The sequence below is a fragment of the Neolamprologus multifasciatus genome, chromosome 9 (assembly GCF_963576455.1).
Source record: "Neolamprologus multifasciatus chromosome 9, fNeoMul1.2, whole genome shotgun sequence".
NCBI classification, from domain to species: domain Eukaryota; kingdom Metazoa; phylum Chordata; class Actinopteri; order Cichliformes; family Cichlidae; genus Neolamprologus; species Neolamprologus multifasciatus.
This window is the reverse complement of record NC_140447.1, coordinates 7,906,126-7,933,235: the sequence shown is the minus strand read 5'-3', so window position 1 is coordinate 7,933,235 and position 27,110 is coordinate 7,906,126. Positions and strand designations below refer to the sequence as shown.

Genomic DNA, 27,110 nt, shown 5'->3' with positions numbered 1-27,110 from the left:
CGTAGCCAGCAGTTGCTGTTGGCCCGCCATCGACGTGGGTGGGACTGGGACAGAGTTCAGTTTACAGTCAAAATGAAGACTCCAGTCAAAACAAGAACAATGCCTTCAGAGGATTCACACCGGGCATTTTCCCAAGCCCAGTGCGCACCCGTACAAGTGTGTGCCACTCGAGCTCGTCGGCGCCTCGGATTGCTGAGCTCACTCAGCCCTTAAGGCACATGCTGTTGCTGGGAATTTTCATTCACAAATTGAATCCTGAATCCTGAATCATGACTGGGACCCTAAAAAAGTTCCAGAGGCACGTCAGTATCTGTGCTCCCCATCGACCACAGTCAGTGAGTTATTTGTCAGAACAACAAAGGCACTTTGGCAAAAAGACTCAATTTGTAGCGTTAAAAAAAAGAAGAAATAAAAAATAAAACATGAAAAAAAATAAGTTAACATTACAAAACTTTTTTTTCTTTCTTTTTTTTTTTTTTTAGGAAATGCTGCTAAAACTAGTACTCGCAAAAGAGAAGATAGCCAAGGCCTCTTATGAACCTTTTTTTTCAGACATCAATAACAACCAAAAAGAATGAAAGTTCTTTTTCTGCCTCACACTTCCTGACTTCAAATACCCCCACCCCACGACCACCCTCCCTAAACAACAGTTCTTTTCATTTGGGGGTGGGGAGGGGGGAGTTTATTTGGACTCTGGTGAGTTTGCTGAAACAGGAATGTTTGCTGGTTTGCATAGAGTGGACGGGAGGACGACGTCCAGGCTAATATTTCTGCACCAGCGGCACTTTGACAGTCTTGATCTCTGCTATATGAGAGGACTTCTGGATAATGCAGCTGGTGGTCCCGGAGGCGCTGTCCTTCCCCTGTGCCAGGTTGGTCAAGGCCATGGCGGCGTTGATCTCCTTCCAGTATGTCTCGTCTTTGCCTTTCGCCTTTTCTTTCTGCATGGCTCTGGGGCCACCGCTGCTGCTGATGAGCGAGCTGACCATGCAACACGAAAGGACATAAACACAGAGCGTTACGATCAGCTCGCAAATGCAAATGACTCGATCTGGTCTGCAGCGTTAAGAGAAAGGCTGCTCACCTGTCACATTTACTTGATCCATGCTCTGTGGTTTCTGAAAGCAAGGAGAGAGAGAGAAAAAAAGTTCATCGGGGTCAACAAGGATTTATTGGAATGTCGCTGAACATACACTCTCGCAGTGTGTGTGCAGTAGTGTGAGAGGTCTATGCTGTGCGCTCTTATGCGTACACCCTGCTTTGTGCAAACATGTGTTGCTCTGTTTTCTCTCTTCGCTCAGATGCTGGACAAAAAGGACGTTTTTTTGTTGTTTTGGGGTTTTTTTTTGCAATAAGCCGTCAAGAAACAAGGTGACTAATAAGATCGAGTTGAAAGATGTTTCTTATGACTCACAAGCTCCATTCTCTAATATTTTGTTGGGAAACAAATGGGCCCGGGCCAACGTAATTGAGTTGTCTGAGGAAATCAGATCAAAAATGACTGAGCGCAGAAGATTTAAAGGGGGAATGAAAAGGCAGCAAGTGAGTCAGTGAGAGAAAGATGGATGCCTGCTCTCCTTCTCTTTTTTTCCTCTCTTCAAATGGGAGCAATCTTTATCTCATATGTGAAACATTAGCAGAGGGAATAGCAGAGTCATTAAACAATGAAACCCAACTTCTCTTCGGGGCAGCCAGCGTGTTTATTTCAGCATGCTCTTGTTGCCTGAATGCGTGTGTGTATGAGTGAAAGAGGAGTTCAGCGTGTTTGAGCTGAACCTGTCCTGCTGTCTTGGTTCCAGCCTTAGGTGAGATCTGCCCAGCAGTGAGTATGAGGACACAGGCTTGGCGTTTCATGAGGCATTAACCAAAAAAAAAGAAAAAAGCAGAGCATCTGGATTTTTCTAGTCGCGTCGCCCCCGGGCGCTCTCTTTAAGTTAACTAAACACGCGTTTGAGGCCCCATGAGCTTTTAAGAAGTTCGGTTTTGACCAGATATAGATGACTGGATGACTCAAGAATGTTCAAAGGAGGGCAAACTCTCCCCAAATTTTCATTTCGTCCAAAGATAACAGAGTTCGTCATACCTGGGTTGTCTCCTGCTCGGCTGTCAATCCGATTTCCTGAATGTCCTCACCCACAGCTGAATCACCCAGGGTCACCCAGTCTTTTATACCCCGCCAATGTCGCATTTCCCCATAAAGCAAGTGTCTAAACCTGAGCTGGTGTTTTAACGAGACCCTTCCACCAGCCACCGTCACCACAAGGCAACAGTTGGCAGGCGTGCATTAACGTTCTCCTTTGCTAATAAAAATCTGCACCCTTCATTTTAGCTGGAATTTCATTTGCTATCGTGGTAAGAAGGGACTGGAAGAGGTTGAGTGAGGACACTGTGTTCAGGCTTCGACATAGCCAACAGAGACCCGCTGAGAGCAAAGGAGCCAAAGCTCGTTCAGCGACGGGGAAAGCACATGCAACATTTAACCGTTCTGTTGTGTCACCTCTAACCTCGCCAAACCCTCCGTAGATTTTCCAAATATCTGGATGCAGCGTTCAGGCTTGAAGCGCCTAATTACTCCCAACGCCGCGCTCTGTTCCTCTTTCATGACAGCGTCGGGGTTCAAGAGGCCCCAGAGCTAATGCGAGCCTGATTATAACATTTCCTGCGCTTTTCCCGCTCATTCCGTAATAGGTGTAATCCACAGAGAGAGGGAGAGAGAAAGAGACGGACAGAAGAAGTCAATCATTCTTAGACAGAAGAAGAGCAGGAATGTGTGTGTGCACGTGTGTGAGGGCGTGATAACCCAGTACTACAAACCACAGGATGAGATTTGGGGCTTCAGTGTGTAAAAGTGTTCCAAAAAAAATCCTCTCATTCCCATCCGACCACAACTCCCTGCTGTCCCGTCTTTTGCTCTGCCTTTATCTCACTTCATCAGCGAGTCCCCTTTTCCTTTACTGATGTCCCCCAGGTCGACTGTTCACCTTTTGATTTGCTGTAATACCCCCTGATTGAGGTACTCGTCAGGAATCAGCCAAAACAAATGCAATGTTTCCCGTCTGTTTTAATAAAGAGTGACTCTGCGCTATGTCAACAGCAGGTTTTTTTTAAAGCCCCTGATATTATCCATCTCTTCTTAGTCTCCAGTTTTTAATCCCTCTATATTTCTTCAGCCATTCTTCAAATTAATTGCCTAAATTGCCAGTGTCAACTGAATACTTGAAAACTGTGAATCCATCCTCCCTGCACCCTATCTCCATCTTTCTTTCCTGATTGTTGCCAGGGCTCCAAAACAGATTGGTCCTGATTAAAAATGTGCACAACACTCCGTAATCACAGTGCTGTAATTAGAGGCCAAATTACACAGTTTTCATGCGCTGTTTATGCCCCCTGCCCTCCTGCCTTCGAGATACATTAGCTCAGTGTTTACGGCTGTGGTGCCCGGTGTAAAGATCGGTTGGTGACAGCAACTGATAGCAGCAACATCAAAGACAAACAACAGGCAGAAGAAAAGTGTGTGTGTGTTTGTGGGATCTGAAGTGGAGCGTGTGAGACTTTCCATCCACAGCTTTAAGTGTTTCCAGGGTGTGTGAGGCAGCCACCGTCCAGATGATTCCTTTCAGAACACACACATAAAACAGTGTTTTCTGAGCTTTCTAGCAGGTGGATGCAAGGATTACCTTTGCCACCCTGCACTCCAAGGCCCTCATTGGGGACCAGACACCAGCTCTCAACCCCTTGGACCCCAGGTTTTGAAAATGCACCACTGCCTTGCAGAAAAACTCTGTTTCCAAAGCTCTTTGCCTAAAACATCTAAAACTGGGATTTTTAAAAACAAGAGCAGCGCCAAAGACTCAATAAATGGCCAATAAATCACTGAAGATTTTTTTTTTTATTATTTTCGCTTTTTTTTTCTTTCTTAAACTCAACTCCTTTGCTACTGAATACTCAGTCAACTTCGCTGTTGCCTTTGGGCTTCACTGACAGTGGGGTTGCACGGACCGCCAAAGGGGAAAACTAAGAAGTCTGATGGTTTCTGGCATTGTGCTGGAAGTCCAAAAATACTAGCTCACTTAACATCACAGCGGGACGATGGAGGGGAAAAGAAAAAAGAAAAAAGAAAAAGTAGCTTTAACAAAACTTGAAACGTGAAAATGAGGGAAACAAGCAGGGGCTGACAAATTATTGGGGTTATGAGGTTCCACCTGTTAAGATGACTGCAGAGGAGAGTGGCTGACTATCATCATTACCATCTGGAGCTGTTGTTAGCAACTCGTAACAATAAACAAGGAAAGCTGAGTTGCACAAACCGTGGGCTGGGCTGTATCAGACAGACAAATAAGCATACACACACACACACACACACACACACACGCAGGGCATTTTATGATATTGCAGACTTTTAGCCTTAGTATTATCCAGAATAATTTCTCGTCACCATGGATAGTATAAAGAATCTAAAAATAAGAATAGAATAGAAATTGAAAACAAATGATTACCTAGAAACAGAAAAGATGGCTCAATTTTAAAGCAATAGGGTTTAACAATTCCAACACTTCTAGGTCTTTTATGCTGATGTCAATCTCCATATTTTTATTCTTTAGCTCTGCTAGAGTAGGTCTGCATGATTCACAGAGGTGTATAATCCTTATTCATCTTATATCGTGCATTGGTGCAGCCCTGTTGACTGAAACAAGTGCTCTGCCTTTAAGGCAACGCTCCCTTTAAATCTTTCTTCTAACAATCTTTCTTCTGCAAAGAGAAGGGCTGAGGTGCATGCAGGTTGGTGGGGCTTTGGTCTTCAGTTTGAGGTGACTGCATTAGAGCTATCAGCACTTTTTGCTTGGAATGTTAGAAGCGAGCAGAAACAGCTAGCTTGGCTCTACCAGCTCAAGTATTAACACACTGGATCTTCTTTTGCTTAATCTGTACATCATAGGAGCATTGTATCAACTGTGTGTAGGGAGTCCTTAGAGAAGCCTAATCCATTTGAAACCTGAACATGTGTTCACTTTAGATACATTTAAAGATGATACAGGAATGATGTGCTTTGTCTGGATATGTAGACTGAGTAAGACTACCAGTATGGATGGAAAGCTAAACTAACAATTGTCTGGGCTGCCAGTTTTGAAATAAATAATGAATAAGTTCTTCTCAAAATTGGCTAAACTGAGAGATCTGTTAATTATTTATTATTAAATGTATTAGGCTATACTAATAAAGGCAGTGTAGAAAGTCACTGGGTAGAAGGGAAAATATGTTTACTTTGCTCTGAATGAGAAAATATTCCACCGCTGGACGAAGGCCGGTGAATCTGGACGCAGAGACAGAATCCAAACTCGACTGTTAAAGTAGGAAATGAGCTAAGCTGATTTCCCCTAACAGGACCTGATGAGAACCAGAGTGGTGCTGCAGACTGGACAATCTGGTCACTGCTGACCTGTGAAACCACAGGATAGGAATGGACCATCATGTCATTAAGCAGCCTCTTTGAAGCCCGCCCAAACCCGAGGATGAGTCAGAAGTTACCATCACCACAGGTGAATCACAACGCTGCGCTCGACCTACAGGATAGAACTGCGATGAGCTCACCTGATGTGAAGTCAAATCAATATCAGAAGATGCATTAATTACTTTTAGCTAAGTCAAGAAGACTTGGCTAAAGGAAATGCCAAAAACCCTCAGGTGCTGCGACGCCTTTTTGAGCTTCTTTCTTTCTGCCACTTTAAGCCCGACGTGCGAGCCTATGCATTTGGCCTTTCAGATTTCTCTTTTTATTATATTTCTCTGATGCTCTGTGCTTTTTTATAATGTCAAGAAGAGTCTGTAAATGAAGTTAGGGATGCCTTGGCACTCAGCTTGCCTCGTGCTCTGCCAACCCTACTTTTATATCACCCCTCCCAGCCATTCCTTTCCCCGTCTCTGCCGCGTTTGAACAAAGTCTGAGGCTCCAACGAAGCAAACTGTCAATTCCACTCAGCTAGCCAAAGACATCATACATGGCGTGAATTTAATGCCTTCTCCATTCGCCCTGACAACACTTTCATCGCTTACAAAAATATTGAATAATTAGCTCTTAAACTATTAAATCCAACATACACGCGCTGACGCGGCCAGACAGATACTGAGCTGCTGCCCAAAAGCGACGTTCATCTCCTGCTTTTTCTGGGCTTTCTTTTTTTCTGCTTTTTTTTCCTTTTCCATGTCTGCCCGGCAGATGACACACTGGTGCTGTGGCTGCGGTTGGGGGCAGATAACCAAGATCCTAGCATTGTGGATTGCCTTGTGTCTTCTTGCTAGATGGAGAAATAATAACAGTGCTTGAAATGTTTAAACGCTGCCAGGTTGTCATTGTGTTTACGAGTGCCAGTAAACAGAGAGTAATCAGGGCCCCCGTAAATCAGCCAAAATAAGGAGCGCGTCTCGACGAAGAAGAAGTAAATACGATGTTATGGCAATGTGTGCAAGTGTCTTGTCTGTGTGGCTGTGGGTGGACTGCAACAGCATCCAAAAGAGGATCCAGGAGGAATTAGGAAGTGGAATGAGATGTGAGCATGGGTGGCCGCAGAAAGATTAAAAAGAGGATCACGTTCGACTGGGACACATCGCTGATGATGAACAGATGAGCCTCTTATCACCGCTTTGACGCGGCAGGTACAAAAGAGATTAAAAAAAGCGGGGCCCAGTCTCCTCAGGCAGACCCTTTCATCACAGCTTTCTCAGCAACATCCTCGGGGATGAACGGCAACTGCTTGTGGTGCAGAAAACACACAAATTAGGACAGGGGAAAAAAAAAGGAAAAGCGAAAACCACATGTAAACATTATTCAGATTTTTAAGTGTTTACATGTGTGCAAAAATAACCTTTTTTTCAGGGGGATCTGGCCAAATGATATGTTTGTGCTGCACACACTGCATTATTATGTTGCAATCGTCTGCAGCGGTAGTTGCAGGGCCCTCTCACACTCTTGGGGGATTTCTGCGTATGTGTGTTCCGCGTCCTTGCTGGGTCACACCTCGGCTCGCTCGTAAAACTCTCTCCTCTCTCCTCCATCCCGTGGGAACGCGATGGCAAACGATTGTTCTCGACACGGCTTGGTTTTTAAAATGGAAACAATTTGTGTTTTATACGGAACAGGGCAGCGTGGCTCGGTTTCTCTGACTAGGCAGGCAGCTGTGCTTTCTGAATCCGATGAAATGATTATGTGTGCGTGTGTTTGTGTGTGTGTGTCCGTCCTTAGAAGCCTTGGTGTACTGATGATTTAAAAGCAATCAGGTTGTGAGGGCTTATTATTCTGCACTCTTCAAGTTCTATGTTAGGCAGTTGCGTATAAACAGTGTCTGCGCTGGTGTTTGTCTGTTAACACTTCTCCACAGGATGAGCACTGTCTCAGTCTGCTGCTGTCCTCTCTGGTTGCCTCTCATCCAGCCTCTGTTTAGTGGTCAGAAGCCAATATCCCATCTTCCAGTCAGAGAGGTTCACCATGAGGGTTTTTTTTCTTCCTCTCTGTCTTTTTTATCCACCTTTCCATTTGCCTGAAGCTGTCCCACAGCTTAATGCCAGGATTATGCCTAACTTTTGCCAACTCCTAGTTGTTCCCACCGTTGGACCAGCCACACCCTGAAGGACTCTTATGTGTCGTATTATGTGTGTCTAATCTCGTCCTTTCTTAGTTCTATTTTCTGCTGTGCGTGACAAGACGGAAAAAACACAGCTCCAGCGGTGGGACACTTATATACCTTAATATACTATGTTAAAGTGGACCTATTACACCCATTTCTAGCTCAGTATTTTTTATTATTATTAATGAACTATGCTAGAGTAGCTGTACATGATTCACAGTTCAAAAATAATCATTATTGGAAGGCTTTTATTTTGTTCCATTGTCTGAAATGAGCCATTTTAGCTTCTTCTCCCTTTAAGCCAGCTTTCCTCTGATTGATCATGAGTTCCAAACAGAAGTTTTAAACAGAGGGTGGGTGGTGGAAAGGTGGGTGGAGCCTCTTAGCTCACAGTTAGAGCTGTATGCCTAAAATAACTGTATTGAGGCTGAAAGTCATACAAATCAAAGACCTATCAAAGTCAGCTATTGGTTTATGGGGTTTACTTGGAGTTTGCCAAGTTTAATATGACCGTCCACCACTGTAAAAACAGAACATATAAAGAAAGATAATAGCTGCTTTCAAAGAACAAATTATACTGAACATTACGAATGCATTTTTATCTTGTAACCTTTCGAATCCATCGGAAAAAATGCTGGAAAATCATTACGTAATACAAACAAGAGCAGTCCAAGCCTGCATACTTCCAACAAAGCTCAAAATTCATTTTGTACCACGCATAAACTCAGGCCCTGGATCTAGAAGGACATCCATATTAATTTGTGATATTTTCTTGGTAAATTCAATGTTTTGAATGTTTTTTTCTTGTTTGAATTCGATACACGTCTGTGAAGATGACATCTTCACAATGAAAAAAAGTAATCCTTCCAAAGATTCCTCTATTCAGATCCAGCTCGACGTTGGGCCTCATCCCATTCCTGCAAACCTGTCCGTAACTTTTATATTAACATAAGTATTTGCAAACAAACAGACAAGCCAAAACCAATCACACAAGCTCCTTGGTGGAGGCAGCAAATATTACTCTTATTAGGGCAATAAAACTTTAATAGCTTATAGTAAATTTCCTGAACATTCACGAGAACACAGATATCACTGATGTATAGCTATAGCTTTACATAAAACAACACTGATTTCATAATAGGCTTCAATCCACCGTCTACTGCAGTGATTCCCAAAGGCTCTGCCGTGTGGCAACACTGACGCAAACTATATTGTCACATCAAACATTTAAATCATCTTCACTATCAAGAAACCTGCTTTTTTCTTGTAAGTGAGATCAAGCTTACATAATTTCACTCAATCCAAAGTTAGTCTGAATATGCATACTTTACCTCATTGTTATGTCTTTAAATTAAAAAAGGGTTTAAACGGTTTCAACAGTTGTTACTGGAGCTCCTTTCTACCAGAAAATTCAGTTGGCGGTGAGTTCTTTGCACCAGGGGACACAGCTTCTTTGGAAATAATCACTGCTGCTTTTTTTTTTTCTGAAGAAATTTTTCAATGCTCTGAGGAGGACAAATAAAATTCCAACCATCTCCCAATTGAGTTGGAAGACTTTTCAGAGGCGTTTATTATGGTTATTAACAATCTGCATGACCAGACACCGCAAGGGGTAAGTACAAAAATATATAGATCACTTTTGTAATTTGGATGAACTTTTCCTACACCTCAGTTTAATTGTTAGTAGTCTCACCCAATCCCCAAGTCCCAGTCCTGTGCGAAACAACCCCATCACAAAGTAAGGGCCAACCAGATGTCCCCAGTTTTTCCCCTCATCTTCCTATCTGTTTGAGAAAAAAAAACAAGAACGCACACACATGCACACACTCACTTCTTCCAACCACACTCTCTGTGTGTCTTAGTCACTGCCACCACGCTGTCTTTCCTCTCCCAACGGGCCACTTCTGGGGAAACTCAACTCTTGATCTGGATGGACCAAGCGCCTCCCTCTCCTTCTAAAGCCCAACCTGAACCCAGTCAGTCTTGGCAAAAGCCGCCGCCTTGGAACAACATCTCCAACCTCCTCCTCTTTCTGTCTTCCCTTTCTTCTTTCCTATGAAATTGTGGAAAGAGCAAATTGTAGCCAGTCTATCCACATCTTTGAATTCCTGAGACGACGAGTCTTCATCCATCACTCGCCAGGAGTGGCTCATTGTCATCAAGTGTCCCTGTATCGAGCGCTGTCTTTCCTGTTACTCTGTGGCTTACAGTAAATTACCCTGCCGCCCAAGCAAGAAAGACATTAGAGCCTTAAATCAGTCATAACAGCCGGCATCCCTGAACAACACTGCTACAAAAATCATCCCAGTCTGTTTTTTTCCTTTGGAGAGGAAACAAGAGAGAGTAAGGGAAATCCAGTTAAGTATATCTTGTTAGTCGAAAATATGAAAACAATCATGATAGAAATCTCTTTTTATCAGCAGTGACCATCACATCTCTCTACCTTTCCACCTCACGACAAGGAATCCAAACACTCTGGGTGTTTTTTTTTCCACAATGAGACGACTTCTTCCATTCACCTGGACAAGTCAGCTCCTTAAGTGCTACGAAACTCTCCAGGATTCAATAACTGTCTGGCACTCGCTCCAGCCTAATTTGAAAGGCCCTTAGGACCTCAGCGGCTCCTGTCAGGCACTGCTGTTTTCATTGAACAGGTTTCTAAGAATCCTACGTGTTAAAAATCACCAGTTTTAGATTTAAGTCAGTTGAATGTGATAAATAATGGGCCAGTTTGTTTCTCTCGGTGGCAGAAATCCTCTAATTCATAGACTTATTGATGGGAAATGCAATAAATAGTGGAAGTATCAAGTGGAAGTGACAAAAATAAATAATTACACGATTTTGGCAGGTTTCGACACAAATATTTCACTTTTAGCTGCTAGATATTCACGTTCCCCTCAGGAAAATAACTTTTACCTCTTTCTCGCATATTGCCGGGGCTCATGCCAAGCCAGTTCAAATGGCAGTACCCTCAAACAAACTTTATTCGTCCAAAAAAGTTGATTGCATGTAAATTTTCAGTGTAATTTTGTTACATAAGTACAACACAAGATGTTAAATCTAAAGGAATCTGTTCAAATGACTTGTATACATTCAGTTTGTACTGAGTGCATTTTTCTTAAATATTAATTCTTTGAGTAAATAAACTTTTGATTTTATAGATTTCAGTTGTATTTTACTGAAAAATTATCACGTCATCTTGAGCAAGAGTGAAGAATCATTTCTACCTTGGCACCTGTTGATAAGCAGACCACATGTGGACAGGTTTGAGTACCAAACATGACGTAGCCTTGGTCTGGGTATTTTTTATGGCCAACAGAATTCTCTGAGAATCATTGTTGAGTTTATTGTAGTAACCTCTCCCATACATGGTGTTATCACTGGTTGCAACTTTAAGCCCAACAACTTTACTGTGCCACTTTCTTTTATTTGGTGAAAACGTATGGGACAGGTTCCAGGAATTCACTGGCAGCAAAAGGGGAAAGTGTTCTACGGTTGACTTTTTAACTTAGTTCAGTGCTTTTGACCAATCTGCCTCAGCTGAAAAGAAAGAAAAAACTGATGATTTCTAAAATGCTTTTTTCTCTAATTTTGTGGGGTTGCACAAGTACTTTGGTCCAGGCTGCAATATCTCAACAACTTTTGGGGGAGTTTCATGATACTTTATGGCAGGGGAGTCGAACTCCAGGCCTCAAGGGCCGGTATCCTGCAGGTTTTAGATCTCACCCTGTTTCAACACACCTGAATCAAACGATTAGTTCATTACCAGGCTTCTGGAGAACTTCAGGACATGTTGAGAAGGTAATTTAGCCATTTAAACCAGCTGTGATGGATCAAGGACACATCTAAAACCTGCAGGACACCGGCCCTCGAGGCCTGGAGTTCGACACCTGTGCTTTATGGGTCCATTTATGGCAACTACAAAATGAATGACTTCTGTGGTCCTCTCACTTTGCATTTAGCGCAGAAATGACATCAAAACGTTTCTAAAATCATCTAAAAGCAGTGTCTTCACAAAATCCGTGTATGAGCAAATGTTAGCATGCTAACACCTACATGCTGCCATTTTTATTCTGTTTTAGGATGGTGATAACAGCTATTAACAGTATCTCAACCTAATAGAGGCATGTCTTTAAACAAGCAAATAAAAATCTCATTACTGGGAACTTGCTGTTGGCCGCTGACTAGGTTGCAGTTATTGGGGCTTTCCCACATCAATAGACGCACTGGCAAGAACTCTACATTCACCATCAGGCTACTGTACTCAGCTGTAACCAACGTCCATAAAGGGTAAAACCTGAGAAAATGCACTACTGTCAATCTCATGTAAAACGTCTGACCAAGATCTCTCGGTCTCCACCCGCAGAAACGTTGGGAGTTATTTGGCGTATAATGATCTATATGATATCAGACGGGGCGAAATCTGGTACCGAGCAACAAGAAAAACACTCGGCCAGATTCCTGCCATTTAATATCCCATTAAAGGGTAATTTGGCATGAAACCCCTGGCGTGTGTGATGGAATTCTATTGCTCCTTGTGTTCAATGAAATTCCCCACAGGCTTTGGACTGCAGTGTGTATGCGTGTGTTTGTACTGGATGTGTGTGTGCCTATGCTCGTATGAGGCCTGTGGATTGTATGTGAGTCCTTTCAAGCTGGCAGAAGTTTAGTTTTCCACTGGGGTAAATCTACACTCACCATCTCCTACCACGTCTGACTGCCCTCTGTAGTCACAGGGGCTCAGGCTGCGGCCACAACAACCAATCGGCCTATTAACGGACTTTTAGCCAATGGCACAATGGTTGCCAGGCACGCCACTTTTGCTTTGACCAATCGCAAGTGGTTGTTCACAAGCTGGAATTCGGCAAAAGAATGCACCGAGAGACATCGTTTTGTGTTTAAGCTGTTGTTTTTCTACGTTTAAATTCTATTTCTCCCTGCTGAGTGAAGATGTCAGACGTTTTGTCACTGTCAGAAAGAAAGCAGGGGAACATTCAGAGAGCTTAAAGCTGATTTATTCTGTCTTCTTTTTTCTCTGCGTTTCTGATGTAAGCACAGATTTATGTGAAATCAGGTACTCGGGGAAACATTTTTCTCTTATTATAAAAACACAATAAAACTATTTGCAAAAGAGGAATGTGTTCACTGCACAAGTATCTGGGAAGCGGAGCCCACAGGAGGAAAAAAAAAATCAAAAGTTGCAGAGGAAGTGACGCAAGCCTGAGCTTATAGCGATTTCTCTCTCTGCTCTGTCATTTGCTCTGTCGGGGGAATCAGATGCGGTATTAAAATTTCATCTTCTCGACTTTTTTCTTTTGTTTCGTTTCTTTGAGCGGGTCGATCGGATCGGAGAGCCCCCGGCAGGTGTTCGATCCCATGAGTCAACGCCGCCTCTGAGAACTTTCCATGTGCGGATTTGAAAGCTTCTCTTGCATGTAAGAGAGTAACACTTCTGTAATGGTGCCAAAGCCCGAGAAATCCAAGAGGGACACCTCAAAGCCAAGAACTTCTATCAGCTATAGAGATAAAATAGTTAGCCTCTATTAAAAACAGCAGGTCAGCCAGATGAATTAATCCTTTTTTGGGGGGAGGGGAGTTCTCTTATTAAAATCTGGTAGAAAGGAGTTATAAGTCTCACTTGGTCTATCCGTCTCTTTCTTTCTTTCTCCATCTGTAAGTCTCAACAGGTGCTTCACTGTGAAAAAAGCCCGATGTTCGTTCAGGTCAAGGGGTTTGAAGTTCTTCTTTTTTTTGATAAAGGCAATTGTACCCGTTGCAGTCGTTGATGCGTTTCATACAAACCAACCCCCACACACTCCTTCATGCTCAGATAATAGGAAACACATTTGTCCACGTTTGTCTCCCCCCCCCTCTCTCTCTCACACACACACACACACACACTCTCACTTCTCCATTACTCCACCACCTACACCTTCAGATCCAGGCCCTCCGGGTCCTGTCCATGCTCTGCAGAAAGTGAAAACATTACTATTGGTTATGAAGTCTGCTTGAACAAATGGCCCAGTGTTCTCAGCTGAGGAAGACCTCTGATTGTCCTCGCCACAGACGAGCTGCGAGCTGAAGCGCTGTGAAAGCCTCTGTAGGCTACAAGGCTTTTGTGATTTGCATCGGGCTGACAGTGACTTCACGGTTAGAAGAACATCGACGTCAATGATATCGCTATGAGACATTTTATCTTATTCGGGTTAAAAAGCACAGCTTTCCCCCGGCAGACTTAAAAACAAGCTAACTGCAGTCAACTGGGGTAATTATTTCAGGGTGACTCACAAGTGACTGTAATGTAATGTGCAAAAACAAGTACGGGTATGCTTTCCTTAAACAACAAAACATGCTAATGAGGCTTTTTTAGAAACAGAATTTAATAACTTCAGAGAACAGTTAATTGATTCAACTCACTTCAAGTCAGAAGACCGAGACTTAAAGGAACTCATTTCTAAGAACCAACAATGAAAACTTGGAATTTTAATTTTAATTTAAAACAATAATACACACTTCTTTTAAGGTCCTCATAAAAGATTAGTGACTCCACTAAGTCCCTATGTAATATTTTACCATGCTGCTTTTATTTCTATTAATTTGTTAAAAAGATAAAATTGAAAAAGTTAACTGTAGCTTGAAATGAAAAAAAGCAATGCCCTAGATAAAAACATGTAAAAGTTAGGAAACATTTTTTAAGGATCATTTCCTTGTGGGGAATTCCTTTCCATGCCATTTCTACTAAAACACAGCAGCAGAGTGGAAAATATCATAATACTAAAATAGGCATAGAAAAACAACATCTATCCTCTGTTTTGATATGAAGGTGTTTTCATTCTGTAGAAAATGAACGGAAGCAAGTGTCTTCTTCTAGAGGGAGGAAAACGATCCCTCCAACTCTACTGACTGTAAAGACATTAGCAGCAGTGGAAGTGATGTAAAATAGAGCTGACCTTTAGGGTGATGTTGGTTTTGGTGGAAACTGCAGATTTTTGTACGTCAGAGATGAAAAAAAAATCCTTTTTTAGTTAAAAAAAAATCAAGTTTATGCTTAAAGACACACACACACAGGCTGTTTGCCCTGCTCTGTCAGCAGGACTTTGTGTCACAATCAAAGGCATCCCAAACACTAGTGTGAATGTAAGCATGAAGAGCTGCCTGTGGGTGGGTGAAAGACACATTTATGCACATGGGTTCACGAATGTGTATACGAGTTTGTGTTAGGGTGCTGGACACACGCTGGATATTGCTATAATTTAATCAAACTCTTCTTAACACTCAAGGCTCTGCTAACTAGGTCTCAGTGGTCATGAGAATCTCATTGACCAAGTCAAACGTCATGTGAAAAGACAGTTAAAGGGTGTCCTCTGGCAATCCAGATAAAGCGTCATATACTGTCGACACAAGCAGGGAGGCAGGCAGAGAAACAGACAGCTGGGAAAAAAAATGGACCAGCTGCAGGAATTAAAACAAAATGTGCAGATGGAGGAGACAGAAAAAGAACAAAAGTGAAGGATGGCGTGTGTGAGGGAGACTCTTAAAGGGAAAGAATGCAAGAAATGTGGCTTCTTACCAGCCCGATAAACAAAGTTCGCCTCAGCCTCGGAGGAGGACGGCGAGAGCAGCTCATCGTCATACTCGTTGGAGCTGAAGGAGCCGGAGTGGTTCCTCTTTCGAGCGTCCATGACGGCGTTGGCCACCATGACGTGGCGCAGCGAGTCGTTCAGGTAACGGTGCAGCAGGCTGCTCTTGTACTTGGGTGGAGACACGTAGTCCTCCGCCAGTGAGGCGGCTTCGGCGGCCGAACGCAGCCCCGCGCCCATACCCATGCTCATGCCCATGCCCATGCCCATGGCCATCCCCACCATGGAGGAGCCCTCCTTCTTGATCACACTCTGGTACATGGGCTTGGTGAGCTGCTCGGGGCTACTCTGTGTCCTCTGAGGGTTGTCCCCATCTGTGCCAGGATAAGAATACTCATTTAGATGGACTGCAGAAATATATTCTTACACTTTCACAGGTGTCAGCAGACGCCCCACTCAACTGCTGTTCAGAATTTGCGTTTGAGAGGATCAGCCGATCAAAAGACTTGAATTGAGGAGGAGGGGGTAAGATTAGAACTGTGAATCACACAAACCTTTTAAAGTTCATGTAACATGTTTATATATTTATTAAGAGATTTCCAAAAATTAAGATTTTTTAAAAATTTGTAAACATGAGCTATAGAAGTTGGACACTGTTCCTTAATGGAAATGTTATATTGGATGATATGGATTTGTTGTGTTTCATTTGCTTTCAGGTTTCTGTCATTGTGTGCAAACAATACTGTCGCAGTCACCGACTGCACATAAACCCACAGTTACCACATATATAGTTCACAAGCTAAACACTGTAGTTAAACAGTGCTAAATGCCCAAAACGCATAAAATGTTTTAAAGATCCCAATCTCTACTACTGCACATGGAACTCAGTCAATGCATTAAGGGGAGTTTAAACAGGAATTGCGGCTGGAGCTCCAGTTAGCATAAGTGTATATAACAATCACACACATTTTCTTCAGCAAATATTGAATTTCTAGAGTTAAAATAATTTTCCAAGTTCTGCGCGTCCCATCTCACTCGGGTGCTGGTTATTTTAAGCTGAACTTGAATCCAAATACGAGGCAGGGAGATTTGAACCTGGCACTCCTGCCCTCCCGTTGGCTCTCCTTCAAGAGCGGGAAGCACAGCCGAGACTTAAGACGCATTACTGAATCAAAACGGATGGTAGTCAATTTCCTCTCCATCAAAAGCAAAAGTTCCCCTGCAGAAATAAATAATTTCCAGGGTGCTGCTTTGCAACTGGAGACACTGAATTAAAGCACAGGTCCAAACCTGATGAAAAGGTGGGGGGGGGCAGGAAGATAAAACACTGCACAGAAGAACCAGATATCCTCTGGCAGAAGGGAAATTAGGGAGAAGTTCGCTCTAGATACCGTCTCTGCCAAGACCATAATTTTGTAATTTGGACAGGTTGGACATTTGATTCAGCCGGAGCCAAATTAAAATTATAGCTCCCACATATCAGAAACACATGGATGGAGAGTATTTGCTCTCCTTCCTATGCGCCATCAGAGAATCAGCATTTTTCCTGTTGTCACTCATACAATAAAATAAATCTTTTTACATCAATTCCTTGCAGTATTTTAAAGAAAACAGGCCCCTTTTCGCACATCCATGACACTCCAGTTCACAAAACAGAAAACAACATTTTCTCTCCATTTCAACTCCAAAACAAGCTGGACCATTTCAGACAGTAAGAGGAATGCACTCTGGGTCAGTGGGGTTAGATCTGGCCCCATAAATAGACTCTGGAACAAAAGCATAGGCTTAAAAACATAATAGAGGGCCTTTTAGCACATGGGTCAGAAGTGGAAGCAGGCTGCGGATAGCTTCATAACCATAATATGACAGGGAGAAGAGTCAGGGAGATATACAGAGCCTCCGGTGGTACAGTGGCCTGTGGCAGACACAATGCAAACACCATGCACACATTCTTCTGTGAGCCGCACACGGCTTCTGCTCCTCAAAAATCTAATTAGAGATCACTGACACCACAGCGCTCGTCCTTTCTCTCTATTCTTTCACTGCTCGGGGACATAAGTTGTATTTTTTTTTTAGGTTTCCTACCCATGTTTTCTGTGCTGTCATGGAGTACAAAAAGGCAGTCTCTCCCCTCTGAGGATCAACATGTGTTTGCAGTAAATACACTACGCTGACAGCGAGCCGCTCATTTGCAATTGCAGACTAGGAGGCAGAGGTTGGCTCAGCAGGGTGTCCTAATGACAGTGTGTCGCAGCCCATCGGCCTCGGCGTCTCTCAGCTGGATCACCATTTATATCCAGCCCAGAACATTGTTTCTGCAGTGCGTCGGCCCACTTTAGGAGGAACTCAAAAGGAGGTGGACTGGCCTTTGGCGCCGGTTCACTCCGTGACACTACATTTAAAATTTTGGGGGTACAACAACTATGATGTAAGTTCGCAGGTCAGTCGGTACAGAGTGCATCAGGTTCACAGCATGTGACCAGTTTATATAAGAGAGCCATTATTATGTGATATCTCAGAAGTGATCTTCCATCAAACTGACTGAGCAGCACACGTTTTCCACTGTTCTTTAATGCACGTTATTGAATTATTCTAACGTTCAGCATTCGAGGATATGCTCTCAGCGAGAGACAGAGAGCTGCAGAATAAGAGCAAAAGAGCAGGCAAAGGGTCAAACACCAAATCAGATCAGAACAACGCTGCTCATACACACAGAGGAGTGGCCTTTCAAATGTCATCATTATTAAAATTCTGTTAGATTAACTAGTGCCAATGAAAATGGATAGTATGCTTTGGTGAATGGAAAAAGAATTAATCACATCAATCTGCTCTGTGTGCTGTGCATGGGTGCACATGGTACAAGTCTGATTAGTGCGTGCTTCTAATGATCATTTCAGGCAGTTCTTTTTTTAAAGATATAAAGTAAAAACAAATTTTTGATACTATGGACACCGAAAAATCTTGTTTCTGTTTCGCTGAAAGAAAAAAACAACATTAAAAAATATCTCTCTATCTATCTATAGATAGAGAGATATGTCATCTCTCAGTCGGAACAACACAAATTTGATGGGACACAGTGATCTTATGCGTGTTCTATGTAACGTTATATGTGATGGAAAACTTCCATAAATACGAATGAGTCACAAGTGACTGATATACAGCACGTGCACTGTATCTATGCCAGCTTCCCGCCATAGAAGACAATATAAATATGTTTTTACAGTCCATGTGAACGAAGTTAACCCTCTCAGGCTCAAATTAAACTTTTTGTTGCTAATGCACAACCAAGTCCTGCAGTGGTGCTTCTGAGTAAAAAAAATATGTATGTGGGACAATCAGGTTGTTCGTTTTTAACTGTTGCAAATCGGCAACGCCTGCCTCGAGAGGGTTAAACAGGACACCCTTTTAATTATAACTGTTTGAATAAAACTAATTAACCATATTGCAGATCAAAATTAAACATGCTAGTAAGTAAAGGGTTGTTAGTTTTCCAGGCCTTTGTTTACACCCGGCTGGATCACTGTAATGCTCTTTATAGAGGGGTTGGTGCTTCATCGATGACTCATCTACAGACGGTGCAAAATGCTGCAGCTCGTCGCACTCGAAAGTTTGAGCACTACTTTAGCTTCGCTTCACTGGCTGCCCTTTCCTTTGAGGATTCATTTTAAAATTATTTTATTTGCTTTCAAAGCTCTCCGTGGTCTAGCCCCATCTTATCTCTCTGAGCTGTTACAGCCTTTATACACCCACCCGCTCTCTCAGGTCAGCTGATCAGCTGTTCCTGAATGCACCCAGGACTGAGCGTAAACGTAGAGGAGATCGTGCTTTTGCTGTAGTAGCTCCAAAAGTGTGGAACGATCTGCCTTTAGAGATTAGACAGGCCTCTTCTCTGCTTGTTTTTTTCACCTCTGAAAACACATCTCTTCATGTTGGTTTTTAATTTATTTTTATTAGTTGATTCTATGTTGTTTTATGCTGTTTTTAATATATATATATATATATATATATATATATATATATATATATATATATATATATATATATATATATAGAGAGAGAGAGAGAGAGAGAGAGAGAGCTGTTTTAATTTAATTTTTATGCATTATGTGTTTTATTTTTGTTTTATTCTATTGTTCTTAACTTACTTACTATACAGCACTTTGGTCCTGTGCTGGCTATTTAAAGTGCTTTATAAATAAAGTTGGACTGGATTGGGGAAATTGAGTGTTGACATTGCTGGCTAATAATCCTTCCTTTGAGGGGAAATTAGTCAAAGGACGACCACTCCCCCATCCCAGTAAACCTGGTTCAGCGTTGCTCAAATGGGATGGCTGACAATTCAGAAACTGTACCTTCTGAGCAGCTGTCATCGCTGCTAACGCTCAGCCTCTCTGCATTCCCCTGAACATATTTGTTGTACAGCTTGATCCTGAGCGCCCAGCTCAGGTCTGGCTGCCTCACTGTGTTCTTCAGTCGCCTCCTGGCATTGGCGAACCAGTTGGACACCTAAGAGAGAGAGTGAGTAAGACAAATAAGAGGGAAGTGGGAACGTACAGCAAATAGAAACATATGTTATTGTTTGGATTCCAAATTCTTCCATATCCAGCAAAACAAAGTCTCTCCCCTAAGAAAACGTCTGCTCTCTGCCTGCCACCAGTCTCATTCAGAAAAACCAAGCGAGACCGAAGCAAAAGACAGATACAGAGTCGGGTTGCAGAGCTCTTTAAGGCCGAGACTTAAGAAACAACCCAGACGCTCCAGAGAGACACCGCAGCATGCATCCTTTCTGTATCAGTAACATGCAGAAACATTTAACACCATTCAAACGCCGGATGGCCAGCGAACGCAACATTTCATTAACTAACGTTCCAGCTGAGACGTACGTTGCCGTGCTTATTTTGGACTCGCACGGCCTCCCACCAATAAGACATTTTTTCCAACACTGTCTTCAAGATGAGTGTCGTCAAAAGAGACACTTGATCCAGCGCTCTTCCTTTCACTGGGAATAGAGACTATTAGATATTATACAAGAAAAACTTTTCATGCTCAATAGATTTCAAGCAGTTTATGAAGGGGCTGAGACAGAGGCCTTATGCTAGAGTACTTATTTTTCCGATCCTCTCTTTCAGTATCATGTTTCTTGTTAACTAAGACCATCCCACATCCCTCTGTCGCGAGCCCAGCACCGTGGCACACCGGGAGGACGGCGGCATCTTGTGAATTTGCGAGGTGAGACACGAGACAGCTTGCTTATGAGAGCTGGGGAAAGAATGGCTCAGGGAAAAGAGACGGAGATGGTAACGCCTAAAAAGGCTGGACCCAATCGCCAAACCAAGCTCTCTCAGCCGTGGCTTGTCAGCCGCGTGTGTACCGTAGAGGAGACGGCATGCAGGGACGCCGAGGGATTTCAGTGGTGATGGAGAGATGGGACTGGATTTTCAGCACACTTATACACAATATTTACATGGAAAGAACAGGCTGTTTTGCTAAAACATGACAGATTTAGTTGTTTTAAACACCTGGTGCCAGGTGGGTGTTTCCAGGGAAAATGCACAGGAAGTGATGCATTCTACATTTCTGGACTAAACAGTGGAAGAAAGCGGTAGCTCTCATCCTCAATCAAGGGACAGGCAAAGAAATGTGAGTCAACAGTTAGCTGGTGCTATCATATAACACTTTTTAATGGCTCTATATAAATTAGTTTAGTCTACAAAATAAGAAAATACAATCATCAGATGGTCTCAGCACTTTTTAAAATTGTGGCTTATGTCCCAAATGCCTATATATTAAAGATTATATCCTTTCAAAAGTTCAACAAATAAGAGAAGATTTTAGAAGCAGTGCATTTGTGGCGGTTTGATATCAGTCAGCTATTTGATTTGCTGATACATTGACTCAGCAATGCACACTTAACAGAAAATCAATTAAAAATTAATTAATAACACTTTTATACCTCCTTCATGCTGGAAAATGCAATTATAACTTGCATACCTACACTCACCATCATGAAATATTCCACTGACCTTTGACGCCGCTGCTGGTATTTGAGTGTCAGCTTAAACGCATGCATGCGTGTGTGTGAGGTTGTGTGGTGGTGTGTGTGAGCGGCACAGCACCCCTGTGTCCAACACAAAGCATTCCTCTGCACTCTACTCGCCCTCACCAAAACAAACAGCTCCATCAGGCCCCCAAAATGAGAACCAGATTAAGCACCGTGGCCGGCAGCCCAAAAAAGCCGCCGCAGACTTTCTGAGGCTGTATCAGTGACCTTGTCAGCCAGATGATACTGTACATACACAGCTGCACGTGCCAGACACCAAACACACTCATATTCTCCACTGGGTTTTCCTCTCAGCGGTCAGTCGCTAAAGTCAAGCCGTCCACTGTACTCTGGCATCATCAGCAGAGGGTGCAATAAAGCTTAAAGCGTATATGAAATCTGCGTTTCTAACTGCATTACAGCAGATCAGAGGATCCCAAACTCTGGGTTGGGATCAGTTCGAGGTCCCACGTGAAGTCCCAATGAAGTGTTGTCAAAAGAAAATGCAGCATAAAAATACATCTGTGTTACGCAGAAATAATAATAATAAAAAAGACTGATTTCACCATTTTTCCAGGATTCTTATTTAAAAAAACAGAGTAATGGTTCAAATAAATTTCAATTTTCTTGTAAAGTCAAAAAAGTTACATGACATAAAATTCTATTTGCAACTAAGTGAAGTTTGTGAAAAACTGAACTGATAATTACAATGTAACTACAGTATAATCTTTGTTGGTTTGACGCTAAAGAAAAATGTGAGGCTTTCTTGAGAAATAAAGGAATGAAAATATATAAATGCGTCTATGTTTTTCACAACTGACCTATAAAATAATGTAAATCTACAGCTGGGGCGATTGTGGCTTGGGAGTTCGCCTTGTAATTGGAAGGTTGCTGGTTCGAGCCCCGGCTCAGACAGTCTCGGTCGTTGTGTCCTTGGGCAAGACACTTCACCCGTTGCCTACTGGTGGTGGTCAGAGGGCCCGGTGGCGCCAGTGTCCGGCAGCCTCGCCTCTGTCAGTGCGCCCCAGGGTGGCTGTGGCTACAATGTAGCTTGCCATCACCAGTGTGTGAATGTGTGGATGACTGGATATGTAAAGCGCTTTGGGGTCCTTAGGGACTAGTAAAAGCGCTATATAAATACAGGCCATTTACCATTTACAGCAGTCATCGGCAAAGTGTTTTTACAATAGTGTGAAGAAACAACAATATTCAGTGCTGCTGCATAGGTGCACAGTACTCAAGATGAAAAGCATGTTCCACTTACTTCAAGTGCAAATGAAAATACAGCTTTTCAATGCTCTCAACAACAGACATCAACCTTAACTGTTAAACGTAACTCTAATGCTCTGTATTCACCGTCAATTTCTGACCTGGAAGTTTGTACCAGAAAGTGGTCTCACCTGAACCAGCGTCATTTGGGAGCCGAGTGCCAGGAGGATTTTCTCTGTCTTGGTGGGGTAGGGATTGTCCCTGTGCTTGTAGAGCCACTGCTTGAGCGGCCGCGCCATGTCCTGCAGGGCCTGACGTTTGTGTCGGACTTTACCACCACTGGGACGACCCCTGTGAAGAAACGGGTAGAGTATGTATCTGGTATTTGAGTTTGTAGAATCTTTTATCTTTTCTTTAAATGCCTAATTTTTAACACATCTTCCTTCTATGAGTAAGATAGAAGATGTGCCCACAGTGCGTTTATGAGTTAACACAATGCTTGTCATATTTGAATAAAGACTAAAAAGTAAACAAATTGTTTTGCTTTTAAAAATGTGATAAAATCTGAATTTAAAGCAATGAAACAGAATCAGGATCGTGCTGTATACTGAAATGAACAAACAGTGTTATGCGAGCAGCAAGTGGAGTCCTAAGTGGAGCGGCAAGTTGCCTGACTTTGTTAGTCATGACACATAAAGTGAAAACTCTACAGAGTGTGCAATTTTCTCACCAAAAGCACTGCAATTAAGCCGAGAGATGTTAAAGGGATGTAGAGATGGAGAAAAAGAACGAGAGACTGAGTCAGTGAGGGGGAGAAAGAGAATAGCCACTTGCAGTTTATTTTTCATTGCGTGTCCCACAAACCGCCAACACATTGCTATGAAACAAACAAAAACATTCTACTCAGGCACAAAGATTTGCCAGATTAACTTTTCACACCCAGCAGTGGATCAAGAACAATGTAACAGAGGCCACGGCTTGAGCCAAACCATCACACAAGGGACGGACAAAAAGCTGAAATTATACTTCTGGTTTTCACTTACACAAAATCAAAGTAGGGAATATACTCTGTGGCTGGGAAGATCGCAAATATATTTTCTCAAATCCCAATTCAGCAACTCAGTGGTGAGTAGAGCTACAACAGCAACTCATAAAAGATCACTACAGTGAAATTACACAAGATGAAAAATGACAATATATGAATTTTCTATGAGCCCTTAAATGAATATTAGAACGTCTTTCTTTGAGTCTGCTTTTCCTGAGCTGTAAAGGACTCAGTCTCACCTGTAGCTCCAGGTCTTATGAACCTGTAGATGTCAGTATGGTGCTGTGCTGCATTTCTCCTTTTATCTCACCAGAAAGCTGCTCTCACTGTAGATGTAACATACTTTAGTCTAACCTCAAAGTCTACCCGAGGTTCATGTTCTACAAATATTTTCCTTGTAATGCAGATCGCTATGAACATCTTAAAGGATATTTCATTCCATGTTCTGAACTTTGGCTTTAAGCACACTCTCTCACACACGCACTCTGTTTAAAAGTTTAATCTACTTTGTTAGCCTTATCCGTCCCCTGAAAAAACACCTACAACTCACATAAGTTCACACAGAATTCTTTTAATATTACTGAGGGTTTCTTCTTCACAAGGCTCCTTAACATACCTGCTTTGCCCCAGGTTGCTGTGATATAAACTAAAAAACATGGACATATAAGGACATATCTTCACCTACACCTGCTTCCTATTGTAGAAAATATATAGTTAAAAAAAAAAATCAATGGCCGCTTACATGATTGACTAGACCACACAGAGAGCTCAAGGGTGAATTTATTTATTGAAAACAGATGGAGACCTCCGCTACTGAACAAGGCTGACCTACTTATTAACTCTAAGATTAGCTGTGAACATCAACACCAAAATAAAGACCAGATTGGGAAACGGTAAATATAAATTCTCTGAGCCCTAGAATCCTGGTGCATTAAATCCACATGAAAAAAGCTTGACTTAATAATAATTATTATTATTTCTTTCAGTGCTGAGATCCAGAGCATAATGTTGGGACCTATAAACGACCAAAATTGTGGCTTATTGAGGCCGGCGTAAGTTTCAAATGTTTGTGCATAAATGCGCAATTACGCACTGCTGCTGGTACTTTATCAAATCCAAATGTTAATAAATGCATCTGTATTACAACTCAGTGAGGCTCGTGCACACACATGGATTAAATATTTATTTTAACAGGATCTGAACCCAAAAGTCTGGCTTGGCTGTTTGGTCTGCTGTCTTTAATTCTGCGCACAAACTGGAGCGATAACCACAGCGCTCTGATAACAAAACCAGCATTGTTGTTCCCTCCCTCTCGTTCTGTTAGCTCGTGCTGGGAGAAATAACCGTGAAATAGAGGCACTCCTCATTAGTAACACCCCGGAGGGGAACTCCAGTTAATCCAACTCCGCACATGCTGACCAGCAGCGTTAACCATAACAGAACGCTCCACATACCCGCTCCGCCGGTGTCTGATCGCCTGGTTGTCTCTGATGGTCTGGTTGCTGGAGAGGAGGTCTGGATGCTGTCCGTCGATCACTTCTAGATAATTTCTGCTGCTCATTTCCACCTCCTTCGCTTTCTCCTCAAACAGAACCTGGCTGCTCAACTTGTTAAAGACGATGGTGTTCATCTTTGGTCAGACAATCCACCGTTTTTCTCTGACGCGTAAAATATCAGAAGGAGGGAAGGAAATCCACGGAGTTGTCACAGTGTCCCAGTGTCTCTTCTGTGGAACAAGTGTACATATTTTACACAAAGCGTGCTCAGAAATACCTCGGAGGATGACAAGTAAATTTGCGAGGGAAACTATTACAACTTGACCTTTGGCCACAAGGATCACAAAAAACAAAAAACAAAAAACAAAAAAAAACACTTAATAATGCCAGTACACACTTTAAAACATTTCTCTGTCAAATTGAAATTCCAAACCTTATTAAATGTGCTCGCTCATTTATTTACACTTCATTTAAAAAGCTAATCGACTTAAAGCAGATCGTACCTAACAGCGAAGCTTTGACGCATCAGCTGCTTTACAAACAAAACAACAGAAGCACTTGTGCAGACTCATTATGAACAAATATCCATTGATGTGCAAAGGTATGCGTGAGGAAACTGACATCAATAAAACTGTGACTAATGCGTGCAGACAGCAGATCAATTATGAGACCGTGGGTAAATAAATGTTGTGTGACTCGTGCGCATTGATGCAGCACTGCAATAAACTTACTAACTCTTTATCTGATTTTTCTACGTGACAAAATTACTCTCTTCAATTTAATGCACTATATACTTCCACTTTATTTGCAGGAGACAGCAGGGAAGTGGTACTGCAAAATTTGAACTGTAAACACTAAATTTGAGTTTGTAAAATGTGTTCAAGTGGAATTCGCCCCCAAGTATCGTCCTCTGCTCTGTGGTCGCGCGTCAAGAACTCGTGAATGGTTTATTTTGTTTGGTGCTTCCACTCCTCCTCCCTTTTTAAATCTAATACAAACAAACCTACAGCCTTCACAAAAATGTGACATTTTTATTTTTTCCTCCTTTCACCGTCAATTTGTAACTTCGAATACTGAATGTGTCCTGACAAGAGAAGCACCTTTGAGCTTTCATCATTAACCTGGCGCAAATTCCGCGCAGCAACAGCACTGAAATAAAACACCTAAGCGATATTACTACTACTGGTAGTATTACTAGTAATATTTAAGTTCCAACCCGTGTCACGTTTATTGTATTTAGCTTTCTATATGGGGTTACAAGTGAGAATAAAGAGCCATGCAAACTCGGTCCAGTTCATTCAAAGTTGTATACGTGTTTGTCCTCTACATCATCCCTGTCCTGAGTCTCAGTAACGCGGCTCCATTCCTGCTACAGTAAATCACTGTGAGTGCAGTTACCTGTCCCGGGTCCCTCCTGCGTCTCTCTGCTGTGTAGAGCAATAATCCTGTTTCCAGTCACCCATTCCCTGCTCACATGTTCCCCTCCTGAGATCCTGAGCTCAAACCGCACGGACCGCCGTCTCCTCCTCCGCTTTATCGAGTGGCCTGCGCCGCGCTGCCCGGGACTCTGAATATCTCACCCTGCTCATGTTTCCTAGTACACAGCCTGAGACTGCGAACATACTGTTGATGGCTTACGCCTGTTCTGGGGCCGGGGCCAGCAGAGGGGAGGAGAGGGAGGGGAGGCATCACGCTGTAAAAAGTAGGCTGTCTAAATCACGAATCCACGGTGGAGTCTGAAATGTTACTCTGAGTTGTCAGCTTGTGAAAACCTCCTTTGGCTGGTATTTAGTCCTTCTGTTTGGAACATAATACTGCAAAGCAATATTATAAATAGTCATTAATGAAGCCCGAGTAATTAGAATGATAAATTAGTAGACCTGAGTACAGATTCTCTTCAGTCTTTTCCAGAAAATAAGCGCAAAAACTGTGAAAGCAGCGCAAAAAAGCACTACTAAATCCAAATGAGCAGGTTTTATTCCATGTGTCATGTGCTGCTTTGCAAAAAACAATGTAGCACCTGTGTCATATACACATAGTGTCATAGCTGTGCAAAGGATGTGCAAAATGTGGGATTTTTGCTAACATCAGAAAACTCCAAATACTGCATCAAGGTCAGTC

At 42.5% G+C, this 27,110-nt stretch overlaps 1 protein-coding gene and 1 long non-coding RNA gene across 2 annotated transcripts in view; both read right to left on the bottom strand.

The window, feature by feature from the left end:
* The window catches only part of LOC146510968 (uncharacterized), a 395,415-nt gene that overhangs the window by 342,688 nt on the left and 25,617 nt on the right, over positions 1–27,110 (bottom strand). The window lies entirely within an intron of this gene.
* Positions 651–26,539, bottom strand: mkxa (mohawk homeobox a). Its single transcript, XM_085172933.1, has 7 exons — positions 26,388–26,539; positions 24,948–25,219; positions 22,640–22,799; positions 19,552–19,705; positions 15,190–15,573; positions 1,085–1,118; positions 651–981 (listed from the first exon to the last, which is right to left on the bottom strand). The coding sequence occupies exons 2-7, from the start codon at positions 25,121–25,123 to the stop codon at positions 762–764; spliced, it is 1,128 nt and encodes a 375-aa protein (XP_085029059.1). The 5' UTR covers positions 25,124–25,219; positions 26,388–26,539; the 3' UTR covers positions 651–761.

Excerpts from the sequence above, each read along its gene's own strand:
- mkxa (XM_085172933.1), bottom strand. The coding sequence starts at position 25,123 with ATGAACACCATCGTCTTTAACAAGTTGAGCAGCCAGGTTCTGTTTGAG. Across the intron at positions 22,800-24,947 it reads ATCAGACACCGGCGGAGCGG|GGGTCGTCCCAGTGGTGGTA; the intron begins GTATGTGGAGCG and ends GTTTCTTCACAG. Across the intron at positions 15,574-19,551 it reads CGATGACAGCTGCTCAGAAG|ATGGGGACAACCCTCAGAGG; the intron begins GTACAGTTTCTG and ends ATCCTGGCACAG.